Source organism: Perissodus microlepis, chromosome 20 (genome assembly GCF_051167445.1).
Source record: "Perissodus microlepis isolate ML-2025 ecotype Zambia chromosome 20, ASM5116744v1, whole genome shotgun sequence".
NCBI lineage: Eukaryota > Metazoa > Chordata > Actinopteri > Cichliformes > Cichlidae > Perissodus > Perissodus microlepis.
This window is the reverse complement of record NC_140480.1, coordinates 14,058,827-14,075,678: the sequence shown is the minus strand read 5'-3', so window position 1 is coordinate 14,075,678 and position 16,852 is coordinate 14,058,827. Positions and strand designations below refer to the sequence as shown.

The 16,852-nt window shown below is 39.8% G+C and overlaps 1 protein-coding gene across 2 annotated transcripts; it reads right to left on the bottom strand.

The window, feature by feature from the left end:
* Positions 1-429: 429 nt before the first annotated feature.
* On the bottom strand, positions 430-8,722 carry LOC146364261 (uncharacterized). 2 transcript variants are annotated; one of them, XM_084918268.1, is made up of 4 exons: positions 8,292-8,722; positions 8,137-8,172; positions 6,443-6,517; positions 430-5,980 (listed from the first exon to the last, which is right to left on the bottom strand). In XM_084918268.1, exons 1-4 carry the CDS (start codon positions 8,338-8,340, stop codon positions 5,763-5,765), a joined length of 378 nt encoding a protein of 125 aa, XP_084774394.1. In that variant the 5' UTR covers positions 8,341-8,722; the 3' UTR covers positions 430-5,762. The 2 variants fall into 2 exon arrangements, with proteins under 2 accessions (XP_084774394.1, XP_084774393.1); XM_084918267.1 differs by lacking the exon at positions 8,292-8,722 and having other exon boundaries at positions 8,137-8,247.
* Between the last annotated feature and the right edge of the window lie 8,130 nt (positions 8,723-16,852).

The following is a 16,852-nucleotide window of genomic DNA, read 5'->3' as shown; positions in this document are numbered from 1 at the left end:
TCAGTTCTGACTTTTCTGAGAAATGGTCTGAGCTGTTAGTTGAACTGGATCCAATAAATTAGAATAGTCTACTCTCCGAGCTTCAACAGCTCCTGCTGTTTTGTTTTTGGCACCACTGCTTCATAGGATATATTTCAAAGGGAAAGAGAGCAGCACTCAGTTACTGAAAAGTCACACCAACCCAGGAAGTGTAATAATTGTTTTTCTACAAACAACAAAGCCCTGGAACTGGTCTAAATTTCCTTTAAAAGACAACTTGAAAAAAATTTGGTTATTATCGTATAACTGTTATTTTTTGATCGAGGCGGCTGATTTAGTCCACAACACTGAGGAAGATGGAGCATACCTCTGAGGCTGATTTAAATTTTAGATGAGAAACTGGTGTGTGTGACAGATTTGCTGTCATGCTATGAGTCATGTTTGGTTATTTATTGGTACATGGCATCATAAACAACAGGTTCAGTGTCACGAGGAAGGACAATTCAGTACATCAGGAAAATCGTACAGGAGGAGACATGAATAGAAACAAAACCCTTAACATTAGCAGCCCTTCAAGCTTTTTGTTTTCAATTACATCTGTTTTCATCACATCATTGGAGATTCTACCACTCTGAAAAATTGATAAACTACGTTGTATTTCTCAGTTAAAGAGAATGGCACATGAAATGTTGACATGGCATACATGCAAGTTCATTACTGTGATGGAGGCAAATTGGGAAGTCCTTGTTCTGCGGCAAAAATGCATGTGAAATTTCAAAAGCCTCCATCACAGTCATTAACTTGCATGAGTGCCATGTGAACAGTGACTTAGAAAGAAAAAAAATGCATCCAAGAGTTTGTTGATTTCAGTTTATTGTATATTGTTGGCTGTCCAAATTAGAAGACTTTACCTATTGTTCAATTTCACTTCAATTTATCAAGGTGTGTATTGCAAATTAAAGATCCTATTAGAGAGAAACCCCCAACAATCAAACGATCCCCTATGAGCAAGCACTTGGCAACAGTGGGGAGGAAAAACTCCCTTTTAACAGGAAGAAACCTCCGGCAGAACCAGGCTCAGGGAGGGGCAGTCATCTGCCGCGACAGATTGGGGGGGTGGGGTGAAAGGAAAGAAGAGAGGAAGGATAGCAAAATCGCCAGTGTTAAAGTAAGACTGAGGAGTGTGGAAATGTTCTACACCAGTGTCAGTGTTAGAAAATCAACAACACTCAGAGCTAATTTTTTTTAACACTAACACAGAAAAGAAAGAGGGAAGAAGATGGGAATAAAGGAAAGAAAACAGGAAGATTGATAGAGAGGGAGAAAGAACAACAGCGAGGAAACCTGGGAAGAGCATACTGAGAGAGAGAGACGACGCAAAGGAAGAGGACAGGAAGAGAAAGAAAAGGAAGAAAACAGACGGGGAAGAAGACAAGGCGGGAGCAGGAAGAGGGAAGAAAACAGAGAGGAAGACATTTAGAGTGGGAGAGAGAGAAACGGGAAGGAAGATGACCTGGAGAGAGGGAGGATTAAAATCAAGGGAGGCAGGTACAGATGGAGGAAGAAAAACAGGAAGAGGAAAGAAAAACAAAAATAGAGGAAAACAGATGAAAACTGAGAAGAGAGCAAGAAGAGCGAAGGCGGAAGACAAAAGACTGAAGAAAACTGAGGAGATAGCCAGGAGAAGAAAAAAAAAAAAAAAAAACAACACAGGAAAAACAGTAGAAGTAGAAGGAAGGACAAAGAAACAAGTAAAAACATTACGAAAGACGTTGACGAATGATGTTAAGAGATGGAGAATGACAGGAATGCAGGAAGGAAGACAGACAGGACAGGTATCGATAAAGGACAACAAGGAAGGAAGGGAGAGGTAGAGAGTGAAGGAAATGGAGAGTGAGAGGGGGAGACAGTAAAAGAGCAAAGGAAGGAGGAAGACAGAGACAGGAAGCATGAAAGGAATACAGGGAGGGAGGAGGAAAGACTGAGGATAGCCAAAGACGAGGACAAAAAGAAAGTAAGGAATACAGGGAGGAAAACAGAGGAGACAGGGAGACAAAAAGAGAAGTAAGAATAGAGAATAACGACAGGAAATGGGAAGAGAAGGAAAATATGAAGAGGGAAGCAAAAAGGTAGAGAGGGAGAGAAGGAGAGAGGGAGGGGGACAGGAATAGTGGAAGGACAGGAATATGTGGGCAGTCATGGAAGAAGACACTGAGAAAGGGAGGATAACAGGAATACAAGGAGGGATGAAAACAGAAAGAAAGACATGGAAAGATGAAGGACAAGGAAAGAAGAAGGCAGGGAGAAAAACTAAGAAGCGGGAAGACAGGAAGAGAGTGAGGAAGACGGGTAGAGAGGAAGGGAGAAGTAGGAATAGAATGAGGGAAGAAAACAAAAATACAGAGGAAAACAGATGAAAACTGAGAAGACTGCAAGAAGAGCAAAGGAGGAAAACTGAGAGGAAAACAGGAAGAAAACATTGAGAGGAAGGGTGACAGGAATACAGGGAGGGAGGAAGACAGAAAAAGAGGAAGAGGGAAGAAAACAGAGCGAGAGTGAGGAAAATGGAGAGAACAGATGGAAGACAAGAGAGAAAGAAGGGGAAGAAGATGTGGAGAGAGAGAGGGGAGGAAAACAGAAAGAGAGGAAGACAAGAAAATAGAAAAATCAGGAGATTACAATAGGAGATGGAGAATGACAGGAATACAGGAAGGAAGACAAACAGGACAGGTAGAGATGAAGGACAACAAGGAAGGGAAGGAGAGGTAGAGAGTGAGGGAAATGGAGAGAGTGGGAGACAGTAAAAGAGCAATGGAAGAAGGAAGAGAGAGGAAGCATGAAAGGAATACAGGGAGGGGGGGAGGAAAGACTGAGGATAGCCGAAGACGAGGACAAAAAGAAAAGAAGGAATACAGAGAGACAAAGAGGGGTAAGAATAGAGAAACACGAGAGGAAGATGGGAAAAGAAGGAGCGAGGAAGAGAGGCAGTAGGACAGAAGAAAACATTGATGCAAGAAGGACTACAGGAATAATGGGAGCGAGTGAGAAAGGATAAGTAGAGACGAAGGGAAACAAAGAAGACAAGAAAACAAGGGAGGGAGGAAGACAGCGAGAAAGGAAGATAGAAAGATGGAGGACAAGTAGAAAAAAAAAGGACAGCAAGGAAGGAAGGGAGATAGGAAGGAAAGAAAAGAAGAAAGGGATGAATAAACAGGAAGGCAGAGATGAGGGGAGAAAACAAAAGAAAGAGGTAAACAGGAAGCAAGAAAACGGGAAGAAAACAGAGCGGACGTGAGGAAAATGGAGAGAACAGATGAAAGAAAAGGGAGAAAGATGGGGAAGAAGACATGAGAGGGAGGGAAAACAAAGACAGAGCGAGGAAGACAGATGAAAACGGGAAAAAAACGAGATGACATTAAGAGATGGAAAATGACAGGAATACAGGAAGGAAGACAGAAAGGACAAGAGGAAGGGAAAAATATGTAGAGAGGAAGGAAGAGAGGCAGTGGGACAGGGAAGACAACATTGAGGCAAGGAGGACAACAGGAATAGTGGGAGCGAGGAAAAAAGGATAGGTAGAGATGAAGGACAACAAAAAAAAAAAGAGAAGTGAACAGAGACAAAGAGAAGAAGAGGACAAGGGAGGGAGGAAGACAGCAACGATACCAGAGAGGATGAACAACAGAGAGGAAGAAACAGAGAGGATGAAAGGAATACAGAGAGAAATTAAGATGGAGGACATGTAGAGACAAAGGACAACAAGGAAGGAAGGAAAGAAGGAAGGGAGACAGGAAGGAAAGAAAATGAAAAAATGAAGAGGAAGGAAGAAAAACAGAAAAGGAAGGCGGAGGTGAGGGAAGAAAAACAAAAATAGAGAGGAAAACAAATGAAAACTGAAGAGACAGCGAGAAGAGCGAAGGAGGAAGACAGAAAAGACTAAGGAAGACTAAGGAGATAACAGGAGGAAGAAGATGTTGAGAGGAAGGGTGACAGGAGTACAGAAAAAGAAGAGGGAAGAAAACAGAATGGGAGCGAGGAAAATGGAGAGAAGAGAGGAAAGAATAAAGAGAAAGATGGGAAGAAGACATGGAGAGGGAATCAAATGTGAAGAGGGAAGCAAAAAGTTAGAGAGGGAGAGGGAGAGAAGGAAAGAGAGGGAGGGAGACAGGAATAGTGGAAGGACAGGTGGGCAGTCATGGAAGACGACACTGAGAAAGGGAGGATAACAGGAATACAAGGACGGATGAAAACAAAGAAAGGCAGGACATGGAAAGAAGGACAAGGACAGAAAAAAGCAGGGAGAAAAACTAAGAAGTGGGAAGACAGGAAGAGAGTAAGGAAGACAGGTAGAGTGGAAGGGGGAAGTAGGAATAGAATGAGGGAAGAAAAAAATACAGAGGAAAACAGATGAAAACTAAGAAGACTACAAGAAGAGCAAAGGAGGAAAACTGAGAGGAAAACAGGAAGAAAACAGGGAAGAAGACATTAAGAGAGGAAGGGTGACAGGAATACAGGGAGGGAGGAAGACAGAAAAAGAGGAAGAGGGAAGAAAACAGAGCGGGAGCGAGGAAAATGGAGAGAATAGGGGCAAGACAAGAGAGAAAGACGGGGTAGAAGACATTGAGAGAGAGGGAGAGTGGGAAAATGGAAAGACAGGAAGACTGAGAAGAAAACAGTAGAAAAATCAGGAGATGATGTTAAGAGATGGAGAATGACAGGAATACAAGAAGACAGACAGACAGGACAGGACAGGTAAAGATGAAGGACAACAAGGAAGGGAGGGAGAGGTAGAGAGTGAGGGAAATGGACAGAGGGGGAGACAGAAAAAGAGCAATGGAAGGAGGAAGAGACAGAGAGGAAGCATGAAAGGAATACAGGGAGGGAGGAGGAAAGACTGAGGATAGCCAAAGACGAGGACAAAAAGAAAGGAAGGAGAAGGACTACAGGAATAATGTTATGGAGTGAGACAGGATAGAGATTAAGGACAAGAAGGAAAGAGAGGTAAACAGACGAAGAGAAGAAGACAACAGGGGAGGGAGGAAGACAGCAACGATAACAGGGAGGATGAACAACAAGAGAGGAAGAAACTGAGAGAAAGGATGAAAGGAATACAGGGAGAAAGGAAGATAGAAAGATGGAGGACAGGTAGAAAAAAGGACAGCAAGGAAGGAAGGGAGATAGGAAGGAAGAAAAAGAAAAAATTAAGAGGAAGGAAGAAAAACGGATAAAAGGAAGAGGGAGGTGAGGGAAGAAAAACAAAAATAGAGAGGAAAACAAATGAAAACTGAAGAGACAGCGAGAAGAGCGAAGGAGGAAGACTAAGGAGATAACAGGAGGAAAACAGGGAAGAAGATGTTAAGAGAGGAAGGGTGACAGGAGTACAGGGAGGGAGAAAGACAGAAAAAGAAGAGAGAAGAAAACAGAACGGGAGTGAGGAAAATGGAGAGAAGAGAGGAAAGAATAAAGAGACAGATGGGAAGAACACATGAGGAGAGGGAGGAAGATAGGAAGAGGGAATAAAACAGGGAAAAGTTACATAGAGGGAAAAAGGTAGAGAGAGAGGGGGAGGGAAAGGGAGAGAGGGAAGAAGGGATGAGAGAAGGAGACAGAGAGGGATGGGAGAGGGAGACAGGAATAGCAGAAGGACAGGAAATTGTGGGCACTCAGGGAAGAAGACATTGAGAAAGCGAAGTACAACAGGAATACAAGGAGCGATTAAAACAGAAAGGAAGTAAGGACATGTAAAGACAAAGGACAACAAGGAAAGAAGGCGGAGAGGAATTCTAAGAAGCGGAAAAGACAGGATGCGAGTGAGGAAGAGAGGTAGACAGGTAGAGAGGGAGGAAAATGGGTAGAGAGGAAGGTGGAGGTAGGAATAGAGCTGGAACAGCTGATCCAGAAGCGACAACTCCAATGGTTTGGCCTTCTGCTGCAGCAGTGCGCCGCTCACTGGAGGACAAAGCGTGACGCTTCGTGGACGACCTCCCCTGCCGACCACCAGCTGGGGACAGAAGAAGCAATAGATTGAAAGTAACACTGAAATAATAAAAACTAAAGAGTACACTTTTTAAAAATGAAAACTAAACTGAAACAAGCCAAAACACTCTGAAAACTAAATTACACTAAACTGAATTAAAAAGAAAAAGTCAAAACAAAATAATAAAAACTAATCATATGACACAAAACTATTACAACTCTAGTAAACTGGGGAAAAAACGGGAAAAACCCAGGACAGAGTGAAAGACAGGTAATAAGATAGTGAGACAGAGTGGAGACAAGGAGGAAAACAGAGCATTATAGAGAGAGTGAAGAAGTCCCAGAGAAGTGAGGAAGATGGGGAGACAAGGAGGAAAACCGGGAGGCAGAGAGGATAGACTGGGATGAAAATAGGAAGAAAGAATAAGATGGGTAAAAGATGAAAATTACAACTGTATCAATGTTTTGCTGTTTTCTCCATTCTCACCCTGCACACCTTCATCTGTTCTGCCTTCTGCTGTAATCCCACCATCAGTCCGTATCGGTCTGCTTCTGTCTGTACCTAAAAGTACAAAGGAAAGATATCAGGAAAAGCTTAATAATTTTATCTTAAAATTAATCATTTAAATTGGTGTGTATCATGATCATTCAAAGTAGCAAAAAAGCATACATGCACTGGTGCAGGGGCCCTTCTCTGAATGCAGTTTTAGTAAAGAAAAAATAATAAATATGTTAAGATAAGGGGTGGGACTCGATTAAAAAAATAAATTAGAGGCTTCATAATTAATTAATCTTAATTAAGCACATTTGATCGCACAAGAAAATATGCCCCAAAGCGCAAAAGGTTTTTTAATTAAAAAAAAAAAACATTTAAACTGCATTGCAATGCAAAACAGAGATAAAAAAACGCAGACTTTATAACAGACTTAAAAATAAAGTGTTATTTTAAATACTTTAAGTACATTTTCAAAATGGTATCGTCTTTAAATAACAATAATTAAAATTTCAACACAAAGTGCAGTTTTTCTTCTGAAAAAAAAAAAAAAATAACACAAAAAACAAAAGGTTACTTGAATAGTTTCACCTTTAAACTCTGAGTAACCTTAGCCAAAATTATTTTGTACATTAGGTTAAAACAGTGTTACCATTGAACATTTTAGTGCAAATACAAAAAAAACAAACCCATTGGACTCACAATATCTCCATTCTTATTTACTGTACATCTCTTTCAGCCAGTTACTGAGACAAACTAGCCTGTTCACATTTTCAGAGCTCAAGGCAGCTCTCCGTTTTGTTACCATGTGACTTGCAAGTGAGAACAGTCACTCACATGGGACAGAAGTGGCAGGACTAAACAAATACTTGCAGGCCAGGCCAGGGCGGACAGCTGTGGGTGGGTCCCTGCTCGACTGGAACACCACTGCAGCGGTTTGCAGTCTGTTTGGCTAATGGTGGATTTTGCGCTGTACAAACTCATCTGAATTTGAAGGACATTTTCTAACCCCCTATTTTCTAACCCCTGATAGTGGTCTACAGTCCGAGCAATCCATTGTGCGAGAAAATTTGTAAGTTTGTCCGATGTTGACTTAATAATTTTGGTCCTGAAACCAGTCATTTCATCAAGTTTGAACTGCCGACACCTTTTGTTTGTACTCGAACTGCTAGCGGTACCAGCTCCCACAGTTTCTGTGCTTGCTGCAACATGTTTTGCATTTAGTTGGTACCATAAGGTTGAAGTGCTCTGGTGGTATGCAAACTCATTTTTGCACGGGTAGTCTTTTGAAAACGAAATTTGCCTCCGATCAGTCCTAGCAAAGTTGCCCTTTGCTTGGAATGCAAACTTCCATTAAATTTGTTATTTTTAACTCGTTTTTTCATTAATTAATCACAATCAACACATTACATTTTCTACCCCTAGTTAAGACAAAACCAATAAACAAAAACAAAACTAGACAAACACATAATTTAAAAAAAATAAATCAAGTTTACCAATTGACTTTACAACTAAAAGTTATGTTGTGCAAGGAAAAGCCGTTATCTGGGATCAAGACAAGTAGTTCTTTTTTTACGTGGAAAAATAATGCTAGGAAAGCACTTTCAGTTTTTGCTAATTTCTAGTTTTATCCAGCACAACACAGAAAGGCTAAAAAGGCCAAAAAAAATCAGAAAGGGAGCTCTTACCTCTCCAAAGGTGGGCGAACATCTGAGAACACAATTCTAACATAAAACATTTAAAAAAAGTATATTAGTTGTGCCTTCTTCAGGGTGTAGCGATACAAAGCTAGTAAAAACAAAACAACAATGGGTTCACTCAAAACACCTGCGCTAACACTTACTACATGCATCATTTTCTTCAGTCTCTAGGGGCAGTAGTGAGGCCATCATCCAGGAAGTACACGGCCCCGTTTCTAACCAAAGATAGTGTAGACACCACAATATATATATATATATATATATATAACTCAGGATAGTCAAATTAATATTAAATATGCAGCACTGTTATGTGGCACTAAAGTGTGCCGGTAGTGGTCAGGTTGTGTGTCTGCTCTGTCCTGACGGTCACTTCTCACCGCCATGAGCTGCTTCACTTCTTGCCTATCTGCATGTCCAGCGATTTAGCTGCACACGTGCTGCGGCGATTGTGAAGTGGAGACTGCAGCTGCTGAGGGTGCACTACTGCTGAACCTTTGGATGGCCGACAAAACGGCTCTTCCGATGTTTTCAGCTAAATCCCTGGACATGCTGGTAGGCGAGCGGTGACTGTCAGGATCACTTTAGCGCCGGAAGTTTTCGTAAAGCTTTTATTTTGGTATTTCCGTTGACCCGTACAATAAGTTTCTTGTAACATTTAGATTTAAAGTTTTACATTTAGATTTAAATGTAATATTTAGATTTAACATTTAAAATTGTGTTTTAAACATTAAAAGTTACAAATATTCTACTAAATGTTGTAAAAAGTGACTAAAAACAACATGTTTTTGTAAGGTTTTGAGCTAAATGTGGAAAAATGTTGCAGCGACTTTCAGCATGTTTCAGTTTACAAACGCCGCCCCATACACTGTTACTAATGAAAGATAAAACATTAGGTCAGCTCTAGTCAATTACAAAAACAGCCACCCTAATGTGAGACCAAGGTACTGAATACAAAAAAGCATAAGGTGTAAGGCCTCAAAAAGACCTGGGTAACTGGTGGCCTTAAGGACATAAGTCCAAAATACTTTTCTGTGTTTGAGGCTTGTGAATTTATTCCCACCCCTGGCAACCTCTGGCTTAGGATTGAAAGACTCCCAATATGATCTTCCATGTTGTGTTTAGCCCTAGGGAAATGCCAGTATGAATGGTATCCCTATGTGGTATTCCTATGTTAATCCACCTTGTCCGTCAGTATACTTTGATAATAATAATTTATAATAAAAAAAAAGTTTATTTGGTTGAAAATTTGCATTTAGCCCAGTGCAACCAAGTTTGTACTTTCAGGCAGAAAGGTATAAAAGTCCATAAACTGGATTTGGAAGTCCTGGTCAAAATGACATACTGTATGCGTCTCAGTCTCACATCCCATAAAGAAGGTTCTTAGTGAGGGATGAAGAGTTGTTGATGTTAATTATTTAATATTTTTTAAAAGCGCTGTATGAAAAAAAAAAAACAGTTAATGTATTCGTAGCTACTGAACAGAGAGAGTGGGACCACCAAGAACCACTGAAAGAGCACGATGGGGTAAAAGCACGCTGGGCAAAACTGTCTCCAGGTTTACTTGAATAGCAAAGAAAACTAGCAACAGTCAGTATTTCAGTAACAAAGTCATTCTAATTAATCAGATGCACAACAAAGAAACCAGATTCTTTTATTAAAACTTGATTTTAAAACCCTGCTGTTGTTACAAGGAAAACAATTTGTCATCTGTTAAAGTGTAAGAAATGTGTAAAATTACAGCGAAAGTTCAGTAATTCATTTCCCACTGAGTGTCCTGTAATTAAAAAAACAGAAAGATTTTGTCAATCCATAGAAAATTTCTGTACTATTGGTATAAAACTAAACTCTGTACTTAAAAAAAACACAGGAGATATTCTGTCATATATCTGTTACTTAATTACATTTGTATGAGTGGCCATGGTGGAGGTCTTTATCAGTGAAAAAATACAGCTAAAGGTCCAAAATGTATACCTCTCCTTCACTTGTTCTAAAGCTGTCCAGGCCAAATCTGGCCCCTGGGCCTTATGTTTGACACACTGTTCATACCTTAAACCCACTACTTATCTCAAAGTGTTACATCTTCTTACAAGTATTACTGTGCTATGTCATAGGAGAACTCGTTATATTGTTAAGCCAGCAGTCACGGAATGCATAATAAAAGTATTTTCTATTAGTTCACTTTTCCCACAAGCATAACAATAAACAGTTTTTAATACCTGAAGAAGCACAAAGGTACAACAGACTGTTCCCCAGCTGTTGTAGTAGACCACAGCTGTGACTTTGGTAACTTTGGTGCTGAAAACTGTTCCTCAGTGTTCACTCAGTGACAGGCATCAAAAAGCATAAACATGATTTTCAGGCTGTGTGTTAGATCCGTTTGTTGTAAAGTAGGAAAACAAAGTTTTTAGACTTTTTAATTACGTAAAATAATCTTCTTTAAGTACTTTAGTAGTGCATGAGTTGGATAATCAAAATGTATTTAAAGGAAGTACTCATTATGTAGAAGCACTTTTCAGATTCATGTTCTTTATGTTATTGGATCATTGCAACTCTTGGTGATTTTTATTTCTTTTATTCCTGGGTATATTGCAATTTATCTGCAAAATAGTAAGTAACTAAAGCTTTAAAAGAAATAGTATGGAGTACAAAAGTACAATATTTGCAGCAAAAATATAATAGAGTATAGAAGCATGGTACACGTTCGTACAGGTTACTCTTTCTGGTTTTGTGTCGTCTTAGTTTGTTTGAGTTTTTACTTTACAGTGGAAATGCCTCTTAATTGATCTTGTGGAATATGGACTAAACATCAGTCTAAACCTAATTTGCCCATATGTATGTCTTTTATACTTCTTACCAATGAAACATGAAAACCTTCCTCTTTCTGTTCATAAGTGATAAAACACAGCCTTGCTAAACTTGAGATTATCTTATGGTGGGTAATATTAGTTAATATTAACTACAGATATTTACATTTGGCATATTGGCTCTTTTTTTTTACACTATCAGACATTTTCAGTGACACACATTGAAAACACTCAGAACAGCAGTAGCAAGGCAGAAGAAAGCAGTAACAAAGGAAAAGGTGGGGTTGAGGTGGGTTGCAAAGTGGCTAGATGCAGAGCAAATACAGGGACCTAAATATTATGGCCAGTGTTGCCAACTTGAATTACACTAAATATGCTTAGTTTGTAATACCAACTTATCTGCAGGCCCCGCTCAGCAAAAACTTCAGCAAAACTTCTCGCATTCATATTTGAGGTCAAATGTTTGTTGTCGGTGACAACAGAAAACCTAACTGTAATGCCTGCAATATCTTACACAGCAAAACTTTCACTGTATGTGCAAAAGTCTCGAGTCAACCCTTTTTCTTTCAGTCAACCCTATTTTGATATGAAAATGGGGAAACACAAAAACATATATGGAATTGTAGTATACAAGAAAAACAGGGTTTCTACAAGCTTGAAAGTCAGTGTTTGGTAGGAACACTTTCAGTACAGCCTGAACACTCTTAGGCAAACTTTCTTGTTGTTACAGTCTTCAGAAATAGTTCTCGATGCTGGAATCGGATCTATTTTCTGTTCTCAGTCAAGAAGATCTCACACTGCTTCAGTAATCCTCCATTTTTTTTTCTATCCAGGTATGCTTCTACTGCACTGACAGTTTGTTTGGGATCACTGTCATGCTGAAAAAGAAGCTAAGCTGTTGCTAATAAGACACTTTTCACATAGTATTGGACAAAGGATCAAAATCTACATTTTTATTTCCATCAATTCTGAGAAGATTCCCGACACTACAGGCTGAAAGGCAACTTGAAACCATAGCAGGTTTTTTCCGCCCTCTCTAAAAAGTTTCAGCTTATAGCCTTTTGGGTTGTTGGTGCAAAAATGCTCATTTCTGTCTGTCAAACATTTTTTGAATTTGTTTCATAGATTCAACTGAAGGAAATGAGAACAAATATGTGCTTTGCCACATGTTGCTAGTAACAAAATGCCTACAAACACAGTTTTACATTAGTTTTTTCCTAAGTTGTCTGTTATGTTTAGACACAACACTTGTTCATCTCTTGAGTGAGGTGCCTTAAGTCACAATCTTAAGTCTCCTAACAAGCAAAAAAGCATTCCTCTGAAAATGGTCAGGCACAAGGACTGAACTGAAAATGAGTGAAAAAACAACCCATGTCTAAAGAAAAATATAGAAAGTTCTTCAAAAAGCTGGAGAACTATTGCTCAAGACCACTTTAAAAATCACAAGAAAGTCTGTCTTCTTGGGAGCAAAATACAAAGAAATAAGGAGTGGCTCAAGACTTTTGCACAGTGCTGCAATTATAATCTTTATCATCAGAGAGCCTTCAGGAAGGACTAAGGCTTATTACTTTATTGTCAGCTCTCTTAAAACACCTGGATCAAAGGTTGCTGTACCCACAATAAGACTGAATGTAATTGTGGGCTTTCAGTTCTGGCACATGACATTATTCTGACAGATGAATAAATACAGTTATCAAAGCCATTCAGTGGAGAGGATGAAAAAAGGATTTGTTTTAAGGAAGAATTCATAAGGTTGGTGGTTCTGCCAGTCCAGTATTCACTGATTTTTTATACAACCTGTATTTTTCAGTTTTCTTCTGATTCTACTAGAGCTCAAGGTCACCTGCAGAACACTGGTTGGTAGCTTTTTGGAGCCTACTGTAGCATGATGTGTATAGGAGCACTGCAAATGAAATCTGTTTTGCCCATAAAGCCAGGTGTTGTCACTGCCGTCCACACTATACAGTAGTTGCTTGAACAGGGCTTCATTGCTCACTCAAACTGATGCCTTCTTCATCCAGTCACCTGCTGCATTACATCACAGTGACAACGACTGTCATTTCTCCTCCACATGTCTCATCTAAGAGCCTCTGGGAATAAAGAAGACACGAGAAATCCAGAGCAGTTGTTTTAAGGTTTAGCCCCTAAAGTACCATAAAATGGATTTAGCTTCTAAACCCGAGGTTGTGAGGCACCAGACTTCACTTAAACCTATTTTTATTTCTCAATATTTTACAGAACGTGAAAATTCTTGCAGTATACCCACTGATTTGTAGAATCTGATTCAGTGGGTAGGTGAAGCAGAGGATTTCTGTCTCTCCACAAACCTGCTAGTCAACAGCTAGTCCTCTGTACACCTCCTCTTGCCCATCACGAATACACTGAGCCACTGCGGAATACTAATCCCAGTGTTTTTGTAGGTGGTGTATATTGAAAGTCTGAGGTGTACACGGTGAACAGGAATGGAGACACCATAGAAATGCATACAGTTTTTTTTGTTTTTGTCTTTTTTGCATGCAGTCTTCAAACCAGCCAAGAGTACATAGCCTATGGGTGATATAATAAAAAAAAGTTTGAAAGGTTTGCTTGAAAGAAGCTACCACAATAGAGTTCAACACAAGGAAGCAGAAGGGCACAATTTTACCTTGTAAAATTATTTATTTATTTTATAAAAAAGAGATGTCTGAGAACCACCAAGCAACAGACACTTTTAAACACTTGATTTCACTCCGCTACATTAAAGTCTCTGTATATTAGGACATCTGCATCATCAGTGTGAAAAGGTAAGCTACAAAACCAACTACAGCACTATTGCATTACTGATTATTCCACATATTATTCCCCAAGTTGCAGTGGAGCTTCACTGTACATGCAGATTTGCACCAGCATATTACCACGCTGGGACTTTGTCATTTTGTTGTTCTAAAAGACCAAAATAGCTGATGTTTCTGGGTCTACTTCTGCAGAGCTGTGTAAGAAACCATTTACCGATAAGACATTTAAATAATGTATGGAGCCTTATTGACATGCTCATTGCAGATAATGCACAGGACGTATCACTGAATTTTAAATGATGTGTATTTTTCCAGATTTGATACGAGAAAAAAAGGAGCATGCTATTTAGGAGGACTGCTTCAGATGGGCCTTTTCAATTATGTTAATTCCCTCCGTGGGCTTTTCCTCCTTGTTACTGCTGCAGTTCTGACTGCTGACCGTGAGGGCTCGCCTCACAGCGTGCAAATCTGGTGGATTTTTTTGAAATGATGCACGAGAATAAACTGTACCAAGCATCATTATAGACACTGACTTTCAGCCACTTTCCATTCCTATATTTGCATTCTCATCTATAACTTCATATCAAAATGTGTCTTTTCGCATAGAGCTTGCACAGACACATCAATAATACACACTCTTTCCTTTGATTTCTGCATGTTTCCAACATTGCAGAGGAATCAAACCGAACTGATGCAACCTTGTCTGAAAATCTAGTTAGTGGTCCTGCACAACAAAATAAGAGTCAAAGTGGTTGCTTAGCAACAGATATATCACTCTGGCCTTCCTCCAGCAGCAGATGCTGTTGGAGGATGTTTTTCAAGCCATCATAGAAAATCACAAGTTGAAATGACTCGGGCTGGCTCTCGTCACTCAACAGAGAAGCAAAAAATATGAGCCGTGCGAGAAATTTGTATTGTAATTTGGGAGGTCAGAGGTCAACATTTGAACCTTTAGACATGGAACTGAATGGGATATCTGTTCTCTTTACACTTTTAAATAACAAGAAGGCTTTCACTTTCAAAGCAGGGAGGCTGCTTCCATAACTGTCCCTTATTTGCTACCCAAAATCAATTTCTATTTAGCGCTATGCATGAATTCCCCCAGACTTGTTGTGCTCCGTCTCTTGCGGTTTCATCTTTTATTCAAACAAATTATCATCCACTAGTAGTAAGTACTTCTGCTGTCCATGTGATGGCGCCATTGATTCATATGTACACGTTATACACTCTTCGGTATGGAGCGCATATGAGAAAATAACCCTCCTTACATCAGCATGGTAATGATGGGAGTTTCTAAATACAGGCTTCAATATGCACCCTTACACTGTGGCATGAGCACTTAGGCTAGTTGATCCTTTGATGTCCCAGAAATAGGCTTGGAAGCAGGTACAATTAGGGTTTTAGAGAGGGAGCGAGAGAGTGCCTTTCCCCATCAAAGCATGCGCGCTCCTCTTTGTAATGGAAACACCAGATGAGAGCTGTGCTGAACGAGTCTGTCCGTGAGTTTCGTGTTTGAAAGGCAAACACAAAAAAATATGCCACACAGTGTACACAATTTTAGCGTTCATGATAGTTGGTACAATGAATAAAAAACTGAAAAGTTTGACATAATAAGCTGCGAGAATAAACCTTTATTCACAATTCACAAAGTAAAAGAAGCAGCTCAGAGAGAACACAAATCTGCTCTATAGCTAGATATGAATCAGATGCAATAGCACGAATACCTAGTTGGAAACTGTATCAGTGTTTCTGCACGGCAGAGGTTCTTATCAGTCACTCATGCTAAACATTGCTATGCATGTTTTGGCTGCGCTTTCCCTACTGCTCAAGGCAGCCAGGTTTACATAAAACTGCATGTAGTCCAAACCACAAGTCAAGTCTGCCAACCCTCATATGAATGACTGCTCTATACCTTAATGAACCTATTGTTTCATTAATGGATCAGCATAACAGGAATGCAGTTACTTTGGTTGTTGTGTTGCAGGGCTTACACATTCCATCAGTTACTGGATATTTGGATGTGTATGAGTTAATGCATTGCAAGTAACTTTCAGAACAACAAAAAAAGGATCACAGCTTTTATTTCTTCTGTGATGGATTACACAGCTTTTCAACATCTTTGCTGTCATACCCATAAAGCAATGGCACAATGGCTTCCTGAAACAATGGTAAAAAAATATTGACAGAAATCCCAGCACGCAGCAGCAGTTCTTCATTTTCATGAAAGCTGTGTTCCTGATATTTCTCTGATTTGCTAAAGTAACGTACTAAACATCCTGTGACCCTGAATAAGAAAAGCCTTTGAGAAAATAAATGGATGGATGTACTAATCAAGAATATTTCCATGTTGTGCAACTTCTTTCTACTTATATAAGTAGTTCACCGAACTGTTCAGAACTGAAGTTCAGAACTGAAGAAGCTTCTCGGATGAGAGGTGAAACGTCTTCAAGTAACTTAAAGAAGTCCAGACGCTTTTCTTTGCAAGCTCCTTTGACCTTGGTAGTAATAGATTGGATCACCTTTTGCCTTCAGAGCCACCTTAAGTCTTTGTAGCATTGATTCAACAAGTTGCTGGAAACATTCCCCAGAGATTTTGGTCCGTGTTGACATGATTCCATCACACAGTTGCTGTACACTCATGATGTGAATCTCGCGTTCCACCACACCCCAAAGCTGCTCTACTGGACTGAGATCAGGTGACCGTCGAGGCCATTTGAGTCGGTGAACTCATCGTTATGCTCAAGAAATCAGTTTGAGAATATTCAACCTCTGTAACATGGTGTATTATTCTGTTGGAAGCTGGATACACTATGGGATGCAAATGATCAGCAACAATACTTGGGTGGGCTGTATATTTATTTGTGTGCTGATTTTGTATTACATAGTGAAAAGTGTGCCAAACATCTCCCACACCATTACACCACCACCACCACCAGTCTGAGCTGCTCATAAAACACAATATGGATCCATGTTTTCATGTTCTGCCATGTCCAGAGTCACTTTAATCACATTTCTTCATCGTTCTGAGAATAGACTATGTGCACGTTAGCATATGCTACTTCCGGTGCGGAAACTCCTGTGGGGAGCTTTGTTTCCGGTGTCCTATTCGCGCCTTGTTTACGGTCC

Excerpts from the sequence above, each read along its gene's own strand:
- LOC146364261 (XM_084918267.1), bottom strand. The coding sequence starts at position 6,487 with ATGGTGGGATTACAGCAGAAGGCAGAACAGATGAAGGTGTGCAGG. Across the intron at positions 5,981-6,442 it reads AACAGATGAAGGTGTGCAGG|CTGGTGGTCGGCAGGGGAGG; the intron begins GTGAGAATGGAG and ends TTCTGTCCCCAG.